This window comes from Glandiceps talaboti, chromosome 14 (assembly GCF_964340395.1).
Source record: "Glandiceps talaboti chromosome 14, keGlaTala1.1, whole genome shotgun sequence".
NCBI lineage: Eukaryota > Metazoa > Hemichordata > Enteropneusta > Spengelidae > Glandiceps > Glandiceps talaboti.
Window position 1 is genome coordinate 2776640 of NC_135562.1, and position 14860 is coordinate 2791499.

Genomic DNA, 14860 nt, shown 5'->3' on the forward strand with positions numbered 1-14860 from the left:
ATTGATAACTTGTACATTCATCTATATCAATCTATCCTTTAGGCGGACTTTTGAAATGTACAAATATATCTAATGGTAAAGGAATAACATTTTGTCCAGTATTCTTACAATATTGTACTTACGCACCAACTTATCAGAGATTCATTTTTACATGTATATACATTATATCCTTAGGTAGAATTCTTGACAAAATTTTACCTACCGCTAACTAGTGCAAGAGGCTAGACAAACTAATCTGAAATTCTGTTGTTACCGCTTGAGTTGACACTAATTACCGGCCAAATCGTCTCCAAAAATAGATTCCTAATTGTACAAGACTCAAAAATATTACTATAAAGTCGTCTGTACAGTATCTAAGAAATGTCTTGTTGCTTTCGAATATTTCATATTGATTTCCGTAAGTATATAATTATAATCTGTAACTGGGTTCCCTACTATACGTAGCTACCGTATTTTTTAGATATAATTTGATTAGACTTTATCTTTGGTATTTTAACATTGCTGTACATGTAGATACCTGTAGCAACTTTAATAAAAGATTTAACGTCAGAGTAAATGTATAATATTTCTTATTTTGACTTGATATATAGTCGCAAGACATAAGGCGCGATAAATATCCAATCCAAGTTATTATCATAAATTTGCATATCAGAACAGTACTCATTAACATAAATGCAAAATTGGCCTCACAATGCCCAGTAGGTGGGTTTATCACTTACGAAATGTACAACATGACTCAAAACCAGACACTGTGCTTTTAATTCGGATAAAATAAACATAATCTGTACTGTATAAAGTTCAAAATCCCAGAACATTCGGATAGACGAACATGATTTATTTCTGCTTAAATTACTGATTCAACCAAAAACTCACGTAAATCGAAATTAATTCAAAATGTAAATATGTGGAAGATCTCACAATAAAATGATCTGATTGTCAAAGCGGAATTAATGAGTAACATCCGGGATACTACATCTTTATCCGGGACATCTAGCTATGTCATGATTATTGTAATATAACTTTATTATTCTGAGTAGATTTGTTGATGAGTAACATCCGGGATACTAAATCTACATCCGGGACATATATCTACGTCATGACTATCATAGTTATCTATATCATATTCTTCTAAGTACATTTGTCCATGGTTATTCGCCATATTTTGTTTGAAATGATGGTCAACTAGTAAATAGTCTCAGTCGCTTTCATCATCACAAAATTACCTAACTTAGCCATGTAACAGACCATGGAAACTATCAAAGTTACTAAGATGTGATGAGAAGGCTCAGAATATCAGAGAATTTAGCAAAGATCGATGACGTCATGCGAAAAGACATCACGTGATAAGGATGCAAACATATGAATATAGGCAGACTTTCATAGTGATCTTCAGAATACACAATATGTCGAGAGAGGGATTTGATGAAAACACTCACATGCAGAAAGATTAGCAATGGCCTCCGAATGTCTGCTATATAACTAAGTTAGACAAAAATGTACGATGTACGTAGTACTGCAAAAGAACTGTGTCCCATAGTACACATGTGACAGGGAGCCACAGCTTGTAGGTCTGACGTCACGTCATGACCGTTTCTTATTGGTTGATTTCTTGATGACGCTGGGTCCAGTGTGCCTATGGGAAATAGTTCCTTTGCCCGGTTTTAGATCTAAGTCGCCGTTGCATTTACTCTTGCCATTTTGTTCTACTTCTTTCTTTAGAACCTTTTCTTTCTTAGATTTTTGTCCATTTTTGTCTTCCTTTGGTTCAGATTCTTTTCCTTTCCCAGTATCTTTTTCTTTAGGATTGTCTTTCTGTTTTTTCTTCTCTTTACATTGTTCATCTGATTTCTTTAACTGTGGTTCTTCTTTTACACATTCCCCGCCCTTTTTACCCTCCTTCTTTTTCTTTTTACATTTCCCGTCATCCCCATCACCCTTCCCGCCTTTATTTGAGCTCCCTATACTTTCAACATTGTCTGAAATTGTCACATTTCTAGGGGTGCTCTTTTTCGAGCCAGTTTTGTCTGAGTTACCCTCTTTTGAAGAAACCCCCGATGCGTCACTTTTCACGGATTTTGAACTCTTTCCAGATCCTGGACGTTCAGGTTTCAAAAGACTGTCATTTTTGGCTGATGAAGGTCTTGCGTGCTTTTGCGGAGGTTTAAGATCATTTCCGGACTCTGCCCTTTGTCCGTTAGATCGTTTACGGTGTCCATCTTTCTTTCTAGATTCTTTGTGAGACGGTGGTCTGTTCTCATCGTCGTCTACTTCACCGTTCAACTCCCTCTCCCAGTCTGAATCTTCGTCGTTGATTACTTTTCCCGCGTTTATCGCCTTTTGTTTCTTCTCCTGGTATTCGACTTCGGCGCTATAGAACAAAACCAAACAAGATTTTTAGAATAAATTTTATGAAAGTTAGGCTGATTTTTATCCCAAAAGAAGGAAGACATGGATATATTTATTTCTAGAGTCAACATTCGACATAGTGTGACGTCAGAATAACCTCGTTCCAGTATAATGATATTCTGGCCTTCAATCAAATGTGAAAAGCTCGGAATAAGGCTCATATTGTCAGTTAATTCTGACGTCACACAATGACGTCGACCCGCTCAGTATTACCAAACAGACCCACTAAGATACCAATACACTAAAGACATGGTTATTATTCAGGCATGCGTTATTATCACTAGTTTTACTTGAATTTGATTCACTTACGAAGGACCATTTAGTTGTATACTTTAGTATATAGATCTCAGACCACTAAACTATAACAACTATGGGGTCTGAGATAAAATTGGAAATACATGCAAGACTAAAGGTATTTTAATTATTATAAGTTACATTCGATACTTCATGTCACTGTAAAAAGTACCTGAAGACTTTGAAGACGTCATTTACCACCGCATTGACATAGTTTGAATACTCAAAGGTTTACTTAGGGGGTTGAAGTAGGGATGATTAGTATTTTAGTTTTGAATTTATTGCCATTTATGTTGAAAGTTGAAGTTGAATAGTTTACCATTTCTACCAAGCCTTCCGTGACTTTTACTTGCTTGTCTGTGCAAAAAGTTGATTTGTAGATGTGTGCAGGTACAGTGGGGATGATAATAAATAAACACAGTGCACGTGATACACAAGAAAAGATAACAAAACAATGATGATAACACACATTGAGAAGAAAAATGAAATATAAAAAAATATATTATGCAAGCTGGTGAGATGTGGATGCCAAGCGTGCTAGATCGTGTTTGGATTGAACGCATAATACGTTCAGATACTACAAGCAAGGAAGAGTCATGGTAGTCTTTACTGAAGTCAACACCTTAAACAACCGAGCGAACGTTTTTTGAAATGTGACGCCATTTGACCTTTGACCCTTGGTTTGGGTGGTTGTGGTGGTGGTGGCGGTGGGATATCAATACTCAAATCATCTTCCTCAACTTCATTCCAATTTTCTTCCTTAATTGATTCATTTTCACTCCCTTCATCTGAGGAAAGAATTTCCTTCAAACGACCGAACTTTCTAATGATGCTTAGCTTTCTGTAGGCTCGTCTCTGAGCATTTTCCAATTCTGCACTGCAAATGAAGATGTTATTGTTGAATACGTGACAATGTGTTATTTGCAAGTTACCATGTTACCTGACAACGACCATGTTTAACCATGACAAACATTATCGTTAAGCAAAATCCAACTGCTTTTGACGGCAGTTAAACAATGGGTCATTCTCTACTAGGAAACGAAAATGGTAGTTAGTACTATAGCCGACGTCATATTTGTCAGGTGGCCACGCTTAAAAATTGACTCAGAGGACAATATGAGGTATCGTTGTTGACAGTGGGTAGTTACCTACCTACCTACCGGTGACTAGTTATGATGGAAATGTGGTGTTGTGTTAGTGGTGTTAACGTTGGTAGTGGTCCTGCGCTAGAGAAAATGTGGTGGTGGTGGTGGTGGTGGGGTGGTGGTGACAATGAAGTTGGTGGTGATGATAACAGTGGTGGTGTTGGTTTTGGTTGTGCTGGTGATGGTGATGGTGGTAGTATAATAGTAGTAGTACAGTGAGATCAGTGGCATGCTGATGAATGTTATAATTGCTTACAATGACGTAATGGCAACATCAAGTGTGTTTGAAAGGCCACACTAGACTACTAGTAGTACTACATAGCTTTCCAGCATAGTTGTTCTGTAGACGAATGTCTTAAGAGGAACACTAATGGGGTGGAGGGTGAGGGGGTTATTTCATACCTTTTAGTAGTTGAAATATTAAGAATAAAAACTGTCACCATGACAAGTTATACATTTTCAGTACAAAGCTTTGAATATATTTTTTAGTTTCTTCTCCTGCTGATTCAAATAGTATACGTTTTATTATACCTCATACAAACCAAGTCGAACAAAAAATGTAGAATTTATACGTTTTACATACTTTGATGTACAATACGTAGACAGTGTGCGGCTACGTCACTAGTTCTGCTGTATTGGTGAAAACGTTAAAAATTGACATTATTTTTTAGGTTTCCATAATTTATTCTTCCGGATGTACAATTGTGTTATTATTCTCCAATATTTTCCTTCCAGTCAGAAAATAGTCGTGACATAAAGATTTTGTCACTTCTCGTCTTTCGACTCGTAGTAACAAGCCTACTTAACGGGTCACTCGTATGTTCCTTTTCCTTTGCTGAACGACGAAACGGACAATAAGATGTAAAACATTCTATATATGATATTTACTTACGTTTCAAGAAATTTGACGCATTCTTTGTGTCCATAAAGACCGGCAATTTTCTTTGGCGTATCACCATACTTGTCTTGTCTATCCATCGGTGCGTTCAGTTTGTGTAAAACTTTTAAACCACTGAGTTTACCACCTTCTGCAGCAAAGTGCGCCGCCGTCCAACCTGTGTCAGTCCGTGCACCTACTTTGCTACCATGTTCTATTAGTACTCGTATACTCTCTGAGTGACCTGTGAAATGTTAAGACAGAAATCATAATGGTTTAACAATTTGGATCATACGATTTTCAGGGTGTGTGGATGTAGTGAACTTTGACCTTTCTTGTGGCACAAAATGGAATGAATCCATGTGGTAAATATTATTCAACATGATGATGGTGAGGGTGTTTGTTGTTGTTGTTGTTGTTGTTGTTGCTGTTGTTGTTGTGGTGGTGGTGGTGGTGGTGGCATCTGTTAAAGTGGTTTTGATAGTTATGGTGGTAGTGACGGTTTTTAAGGTGATGGTGGTGGTGGTGGTTGTGGTGGTGGTGGTGATGATGACAATTTTTGTTGTGGTGGTATGGAGGTGGTAGTGTTTATGATCATGGTGGTGGTGGTGGTGGTTGTGGTGGTGGTAGTGGTGAGGGAAAGGAGGAGGGGAGAGTGTTAATTCATGAACTGTCCAATCGGAAAGCTTCTCAGATGGTAACAGAGTCGGATGTAGCGGACGAAAGTGTCGCCAGTCTAGGAAGGGCCAGCTGAATTCTTGTTTTTTTTTTCAATATTTTCACTATCTTACCTTTAATTGAAGCCCAGTGAAGCGGTGTTCTGTTATTCCATTCAACGTCTTTTTGATTGACGTCAAACTTTTGACTGTCGATAAGTTCTTCCAGCAAATCACTGTCTCCCATTGACGCGGCTTCATGTAACTCCGTCATGGTCGAAAATATGTTTTACTTGCCGAATCTCCTGGAGAGACTTTGACGACTGGAAAACACCTGATTGTCCTAGAAAGTACTCTTTGTTGTGTTTTAAATTAGCATTTTATCCTTTAAAAAAAACAGACAAAAATAGAAGTTTGATAATTACTCATATTTACGATAAAGTAAGTCGATATAAATAGTGCGTGCCTGTGAAACCCAGAATCGTAGGTAAAGATTTGTATCTGTCTGTCTGTCTGTCTGTCTGTCTGTCTGTCTGTCTGTCTGTCTGTCTGTCTGTCTGTCTGTCTGTCTGTCTATTTGTCTGTGTCCGTCAATCAGTCCATTCATCTATCTACCTACCTGTGTCCGTCAGTCCATCCGTCTACCTACATATATATACCTACCCTGTACCTACCTCCCTTCCTACCTATCCCTCTCTCCCTGTCTCCCTCACTCTACTCTGAATGTATGCCATGTAGGTTTTTTATGTAACGTGAGATATCGATATTTTAAAGATACATAATAATGTTACTGATATTGTTACTTTGAATTTAGTCGTGACTTTATTATCTAAAAAAGTTCTCGTCTGTATAGACGTCGCCATGACAACATAGTAGCAAGCTTTCCATATAACAATGCATATCTTAAAAGTTTTGTCCATCAAGAATATAACATTAGAGTTGGACCAAGGGCAGAGTTACAGGAACTATACGCGTTATTTGTTTTGTACGATGGCCGGACGAAGACGACGATACACATTGGATATGAAAAATAAGGAAGCATCGTTTAGATTGTTAGCTATTGAAAGGGTCATGAATTAGTAAGTAGAAAATGTAAAACCAAGTAAATAATTTAACTCATCGGAAACTAGAATATTATGAAAATATTTATCTATATCCGATTCGATATTACTGTCTTGCTATGCTCTAAGCGTAACCATGGAGTTATCCACAAATATGCAGTGTTCTCCCAAGGAATTCATTCTCGCAAACCAGACCAAACCAGACCTGTTGTTATTTCTTTCACAATCTGTGAAATACCTCTTGGCGGTGCGTCTTAGACGGTGCCGTAAAAGAGGCTGTGGTTTACGACGATGACCTCTTGGTGGTGCGTCTTAGACGGTGCCGTAAAAGAGGCTATGGTTCACGACGATGAAAGTGATAGATACAAGCAATTCCTATGGTATGATTTTGTTCAATTAATACAAAGGAGACATTATTTTGATTAAAACAAATCATCGTAAATTGTGTCAACCTGGTAAATAGTAGTTCGAGGTTTTAGTTGTTTGAAATATCACGATGAATGCTAGTAATGGTAACAAAGTGGTGAGATTAAACCAAAACAGGCTTTCTCCACGCATCAGTTAACTGTACGTATTTACCCACACTACAATGATAAGGCTTCGACTCATTCGACTAGTTGAAAACGTCCAGTATACAAACAAAACTGGTATAGTATTGCAAACAGCATGGTGGTTCAAAAGTAAGGGGATTACTGATATTAATTGCTTTGTAACGGTTGATTAAGTACCTGTACTATTACTAACTGACATTTTGTAGGGAAGCCTTCACGGACACGTGCTCTTCTATGGTGAAGTAACGGAGGGAAATGATGTACAGATAACACCTGCCGTTGTTGGCGTCGTAGCGACCAGTCGAGGAAACTGACGACGCCTTGGTATGAGGCACTAAACAATGATGTGTACACTAATGAGGAAAGCGTTTTTAAATAAATAATGAACTACGTATGTACTTTGGAAAGTGCAAAAACATTACAGAGCGAACTTATATGGTGCACTACTTCGTTGTATTTGTCATCAGATGTAATAACGAACAGTAGTGTCACAAATTGAAGATATCTTAGGTTTGCAAGATGCTGTTCTTGATTTACGGTTCTTCTTTTAGATGTAGGGCTCTTTCCTTATGTTCGAATGATTTACGTAAAATAGACATTGTATTTATACTTCGTTAACAAGGGGAGTCAGTTTATCACACATGAAGTTACGTTCATGATGAATGTCAGCCTTGCAACTGAGGCTGTCCATCATCAGAATGAATATGGCTTTCCTTAAGCAGTAAATTTTCGTTGGACACGGCAATTCAATATGCCTTATCATAATGTAGTATGCTATGATATTCAAATACACCGGATGACCAAAGAGATTCATTCACTAACCGTACAATACTCTGAATATTTTTTTACATGGTGTACCATTTAATTAATTTGTGTGTGCGATAGCATAAAGTGGATAATGTTGTTTTATGTTAACAATTAACATGACAATATAGTTGTACGGTTACCGATACGAGTATTATTATGACCTCTCTTATCGTTGACAAAGACGTAGGGAGTGTCACTAACCATTAATGACCCCCAAATTGATTTAGAGGGACGATTCTACAATATTCCCAGTACATTGTAGAGGTGAATTGTTACGAGGGTATGTCGTGTTTCAACTTTCTGTACCCATCTTTCGTGTAATGATTGTCTGTCAGCATCTTAAAACTTTTGAAATATGATGTATATAAGTTCACACTTGTCAGCCTTGGTACACATGTTCATAAATAGTCATTAGAGGGTCATGCGCCGCGTTTACTTTTTCTGGGAAATACATTTTCTGTTAAAAACACCTGTTGTACACGACTTACTGAAAGCATATTTAACCATGCATTGACAGAACTCAAATCTGTTTTTTACATGTTATTCCCAATATTTTTTTTCGTTCAGCGAAGGGAAATGCAAGTGACCTATCTATAAGGGGCCTTTGTCACTACGAGTCTAGCGATTCGTAGTGACAACCACTGGGTAACGAGGTGAATGAAGAACAATATCGGAGAATAACTTGATTATACCAGCGCCAGTAATATCACACAAAAAATCGGGGAAGTAATTGCAATTTTGAACGTTTTGCCTCATATTTCGAACACAGTAGAACCAGTGACGTAGACACACGTTGTCGTGACATAGAAGCGTTGTCGTGCCTTAAAGCGACCAGATTATGTATTCCAATTTTTTGTTAAACTTGGCTCGTGCATTACTGTACAATAACTATTATATATTCTCAGCCTATACTATGTGTAGGCAAGGCATTGTTTCAACAGCAGTGACTGAATGTATCACATTGAGGCTAGCCGTGAATGAGAGTGTCCATCGCATCACGGTTTTGTCAACATATCTGCAGGACTGACATTAAAGTGACACAAGCTGAGATTATAAGTTTTTTAAAAATAGAAAAACTCCATTTATTATTCTAGTATAACGTTAATGTTGATGCATGCCTTCTATGATAGTACAATGTATCTTCTGGCATTGTTAGAACTATTGGTTGCATAGTAACGAGTACCTGTACATTTTTTATACGTATAATAAATTACGTCATCGTCTCGTTTCTACGTTATATCCTTGCAATACCAGGTTTGAGTTCAGTAAAATGCAAGTGATGACTAAATACTGACTGAATACCTTTTTAAATGCAGAAACAAATTACATCCTGAAAACATATAGACTCAGCTTGTGTCCCTTTAATACCAAGGTCGTTGTTTCAACGTAAACAATCGTTTTACTCACTCAGTTGAAAACAACAATTTGACTAATTTTAAGACCTAGTTTATCCTCCACCGTCTACGGTACCAATTTAAATCCCATTGGAATGCTAATGTGTAATGTACACTGTTAATCTGATCTAACATGCCTTTGTTTCCGGGTCGTTCCATATCCCATTCACTCACTGTCTATGGTTGTGTCAAGGCTTAATAGAAAATCACTAATATTGTGCGTACTTGAATTCATAATCATGATAGTTGAAGGACGGGTCTATCTGAATGTTTAACCTTCACGTACCGCACAGTACAAGTAGGGAGAGAGAGAGAGAGAGAGAGAGAGAGAGAGAGAGAGAGAGAGAGAGAGAGAGAGAGAGAGAGAGAGAGAGAGAGAGAGAGAGAGAGAGAGAGAGAGAGAGAGAGAGAGAGAGAGAGAGAGGAGAGAGAGAGAGAGAGAGAGAGAGAGGAGAGAGAGAGAGAGAGAGAGAGAGAGAGAGAGAGAGAGAGAGAGAGAGAGAGAGAGAGAGGAAGAGAGAGAGAGAGAGAGAGAAAGAGAGAGAGAGAGGAGAGAGGTGTTGAACTAAAGACATCGGATATGACACTCCGAAAGTTAAAGAGTTACACTGACGAAGAGAAATCTAACAAAAGAACAACGACCAGAAAGACACCTGTTACAATCTAAGGTTGTAGTTTAGCATTAGCTGTCTACTGACACTGTGACCATTTTGTAAGCTTCACGGAAAACCAATCAAGTCTGTTAAAATACTCGTTTAAATATCATTTTGTGACTGAAGAATGCATAAACAAGAGTGGCTATAGGGCGCCAGACACGTTCATACACTAGCTAAATTTCTATCATTCAGACATTGACCATTAGGACTCAACGAAGAAAGTATTAAGGGTATTGTGGTGAGAGCTGGATATAAAGAGTTTGGTCTCTTGGCAATTACACATCATTTCAAAGTATTAAAGAACAAAATTAAAGTAGCCTACATGTATGTAGTGAATGTTGTTACAGCTGTATCCAACCACAGGATATGGATTGCCTATATAGATCTATATACATGGGAGTGGTGTCTATGGTTTGTTTGGTGTATCTGAATTTCGTCTATGAAACTAATACTGGTCATCAAAACGACAATAGATTACAAACGTTTAAAGACATGCCCTAAGTGGTATGGGGGTATAAAACCGTATTAATACACCTATAAATACTGAATAACGCCGGTAACTAGAGTCGTTGTGTTGGCTTGTCACCAGGCCATAGGGTATGGAGAGGATACATTTGACGATTGTGAAGGTAAGCCTTCAGCAGCGGCGAACTTCTGGAAATCACCCCAAACCGTTACACCCTTATGTTGGATTCTATTAGGTCGTGTAAGGATAACGAGCCCCGAGAGATAACGACCGACGGCATAGGGCGAGTGTCAAATACTACTACTGTAGTAGTTCACCGGAGCGAGCGTGGAGGTCATCTGGGCCATGCGTTTGTTTACGTGGTTTCTATGCATGACAGTGCTAGTCCGTGTGTCAGCTGTACCACTGTATTATATTTGCACGACAACCGGTTTCCGTATACCTGATAGTGGTACACGATACAAAATCACAGAATACCCTATGTTCTGATTAATAAAACTGTAGTTGATCGTCGAGAAATCTTACATGTCTAATGTTTGCAGCCTGTCACGTCAGAATACATATCTCCTCACTACCTCTATGCTCTCCTTATGATTTGTTACACGATCGACCACTGAATCGTAAATGTTGTATTATATCACATTCAGTCGGTCCACCTTTGCACCGTTTGATTAGAACGCTTGATTACGTTCCCCTAAATCCAAAGTGTAACACAATGTATTATACTCAACTACAAAATAGACCTATCGCCGAGCCTTCAAACACACGACAGTTCCAAACGACAACATGACATATTGGATGTAAGCTTACCTGTAATAGGCTTATGCCATACCCGTTTGCTAGTCATGGTTACCACATCTTTCGAATGGCTGTTTCTAATTTCTAAAATCTTGAAGCCGTTCCTAAACAGTACACGATAATTTAAATGACTGAACAGGGCCGAATAATTCCACTTAACCCATATTTTCAGTAAATTCAACAATTGTTACGAGACCGCCAATTCAAACGTGGGTATAACACGAACTCGTGTATTGACCGATAGGTTTTGTTTAGGTCGCGGTATAATTTGCATAACAATAGACCCAATGTCGCTTCAAACAGTTCAACAGGTTGTTTCTCCAGGGGTCTATATTTTGCTTATCAAAATTGTATGAATGTTGGTATTTTTAGAAAAAATGTCGATGGCAATTATAATTAATGAAGCTAAATTGTCAGTAGCTAACATATCAATTCAACGAACAATCGTGAAGTGTTTCTGGACCCCTACATGAAGCAAGAAGTTTCTGCATTTTTTACCGACCACCATTCATATCTATGCGACCTCGCGAATCTAATAAGTCTCTCTGACAAAGGGTAGTCGGTCGTAATTAATGATATGCAACAGACAAAGTCTGTAGATATACCGATCATTTAGCCTAGAGAACGGCACAGCTGCTAAACTATTGAATAAACCAAACTTGTTAGCACACACCACGAAACACACTTTCTTAGTATAAATAAAACTCAATCATGATATAAATATATTACTAGTACAGATCCAAGTCGAAATAGATTGACTATGGAAGTGCCATTCCATGGATTGACTGATATAATAGCATTTTCTTGACAGACAGGGGGTCACGTCATGCATTGACCAGGATTACATAACTTGACCATCAATTAAATAGAACGACAGCATAGTTGATCATCTTTTTCATTAACACTAATTAGTTTATGAGGGCCATCAATAACATACACATACACAGTTTCTTTTCAGGTGCGATGAATATGACGTTATGGTTATTCCTAGGAGTGATATCACAGTTAGATACTGTATGCAGTACGTTGTACAGCGGTAAGTTACTAAAGTTGGAGTTCAACCACCTGTTGATTGGGATAGCCGTTGAGGAGGATACCATGGGTGCACCAGGAGGTAATATGCACTTTATAGACTTGGAATATAAAGTCATTATTGACCACATGAATATGACTGTGTTTTTTAAATTGCGAAGAAGTACAGATGTAACATGGTGATACTGGCTTCATTTGTAATTGCATGTCTGTCCCATCCATTTCCATATTCGGGCTGTCCCGGATTGAGTTACATATGACAATATATAATGACGTCATTACACAGAACTCTAAGCACTTGACTCGTTCAAGTTAATTTCCTATCCCAAAATTAAGTTATACAATAGACCCTCCACAGTAGTACCCACTATGGATTTTTGTTTAGACTCCAACTAATCTATGGGAGAAGTACAAACTACTCTAAATATAACCAATTTGAACAGCCATAATTAGGGGGAATGGCAATTGAATGTATTTGGATATATAATATGCATGTCTATCTTTCTCTTTGGCACGTGAATCATGTCATTTGATGTATTGATGCTATAATACAGGGGATCATACATCAAGAACATTCTCCATACTAGTGGATTAAAATGAAGACGCAAAACTAACGTTTTGACATTCTCGCGTGCAAACATATCATAGGTGAAAACGACACCCTGCCGTATCTAAGCAACACAGGTATTTACAACTCTTCATCAATAAAGCTATGCAAATTTACACAAGAAGGTGGAAAGTGTGTGCAATTAAACAAATGAAAGGAAGTGAAATCGACAAATGAAATATCAATAATGTTATTACTTGCAATTTGTTATTGAAAGGCGACAGAATTCAATAAATTATAGATTAGTTAGGAGTTTAAACAGATGAAAAGAGAAGTTATCTTGAAAAGTGAATAATATACTGACCCTGTTTTATAGTATTTCAAACAGAAAAATCACGAAACTGAATTAAATTTGACATCATAAACACAATGGAAATGTATGGAGAACGATATACTGCTAATAAACTATGTAAGCGGAATCGATTCTAGCTATTCCCTTTTCAAGAGTAGTGTCTGATGTTGAATTTTGCATGTTGTTTTGTAATAATTGTACTACAATGCTACAATTTGTAGTGCATCATTTTATGTATACGTATGTTTTATGCTGTATGTGGTGTGGGGGGTATGTATTACGAGTGTGTGTGTGGGGGGGGTATGTATTGCGAGTGTGTGTGTGTGTGGGGGGGGGGGTATTACAAGTGGACGGTGTGTGTATGTGTGTGTGTGGGGGGGGGGGGGTATTGTGTGTTTTCGTTTATGTTCGTTCGGACGGATAGAGAAACCTATTAAGTAATAAAAATGTGAAATGCAAATAACGTTCAGAGCAGTGACATAGTGTGATAACGTACGCACGCACAAATTCACCCCCACCTCACACATACATACTCAAATGGACACCCAGATTATAAATACCGAGCGGAATGTAAGTATAATCGAAGATCGAAGGTCTTAATATTTGGTTTATTAATATTACGTAAACTTTTATTTGTTGTTTGCATGGTTGATTGGTTGGTAAAAGTCCCCATAGGCTTGTGTTTCACTTATGTGTGTACAAATACCCGTCTTATCCCATGGGGGTTGATATTTTAGTGTCAACTAATCGATACTCTTCTATATTTATCAATTTATATATCAAATTGAAAAAAATGTACATCGCACGACTGTATCTTCTGCTGCGCATGCTGCGCATGCTCTTAAAACAACAAATTCACGCTATGATACACATTGCCGTTGCGTGCCATGCATGGCTCATATTGAAACATGCTAAAACATATACTGAGATACGTATACGGTGACGACGTGGCACCGACTGCTGCCCTGTCATGATCAGTCACAACTTAATGTGATGAGATGTAGTATGTACATGACAGTGTTGGCTGATAGACCGGTACAACACACCATAATTTTTAGACTAAGCTCAAATTAAATCGTTTATCATTTACTATTTCTTTGTAAAGAAATAATGGAATTTTCTTTTTTTTTATTCCCCTTGTTTTTTGGGGTTTTTTTTAGATCTGTCACTACAAAGCCGTCGATTTGATTTAAAAGCACAGCAAGCCAGTAAATCACCATACAGACGATCTATGTTAGTTTGTGATTGGGGTCACACTGTGGAGTCAGCGCTCTATCAATACAAATTGATTAATTTTCCCTTGTCGCTTTTAATTCACGTGTGAGACTCCAATGAACAAAGTAAACCGTAGTTACGTTATTACTTGACTCGCCCTTACGTGATATATTTACCAAAGTCTGGACTCGAACACAGCTCGGTATTGACAAGAGACTGACAATGCTGTCAGTAGTCAGGGTTTGATGTATTACTTCCATCTCTTAAAAGCCATTATTGAATGAGAATTGTAGTTATTGTATAGTTGTGTGAACCAAACAAATGTTTACTTTTACTCTTCAAAAAATGGCAACGCCTTTTGAAAGGTCGAGATTTTTTGTTATTGTCAAAAGACACATAGGTTTGTGACTGGTTTATGTCGTAAATATGACAAATATAATAGTTATAAAGAGAATAGTTTGTTTATGTGTACTATTCTCTTCACTCCTATCCGTGATATACATTAAACAGTTATAGAAGCAGGAATGCCATATATCTGATGGGCAGACAGACAGACAGACAGACAGGCAGGCAGGCAGGCAGGCAGGCAGGCAGGCAGGCAGG

General features: G+C 37.8%; 1 protein-coding gene across 1 annotated transcript; it reads right to left on the reverse strand.

Moving 5' to 3' along the window:
• Nucleotides 1-1308: 1308 nt before the first annotated feature.
• Nucleotides 1309-5652, reverse strand: LOC144446017 (uncharacterized). Its single transcript, XM_078135682.1, has 3 exons — nucleotides 5514-5652; nucleotides 4738-4966; nucleotides 1309-2368 (listed from the first exon to the last, which is right to left on the reverse strand). Exons 1-3 carry the CDS (start codon nucleotides 5650-5652, stop codon nucleotides 1582-1584), a joined length of 1155 nt encoding a protein of 384 aa, XP_077991808.1. The 3' UTR covers nucleotides 1309-1581.
• Between the last annotated feature and the right edge of the window lie 9208 nt (nucleotides 5653-14860).

Coding starts and splice junctions, on each gene's coding strand:
- LOC144446017 (XM_078135682.1), bottom strand. CDS start 5,652: ATGACGGAGTTACATGAAGCCGCGTCAATGGGAGACAGTGATTTGCTG. Junction 4,967..5,513: donor TCACTGGGCTTCAATTAAAG/GTAAGATAGTGA, acceptor AACATTTCACAG/GTCACTCAGAGAGTATACGA. Junction 2,369..4,737: donor TGCGTCAAATTTCTTGAAAC/GTAAGTAAATAT, acceptor TTTGTTCTATAG/CGCCGAAGTCGAATACCAGG.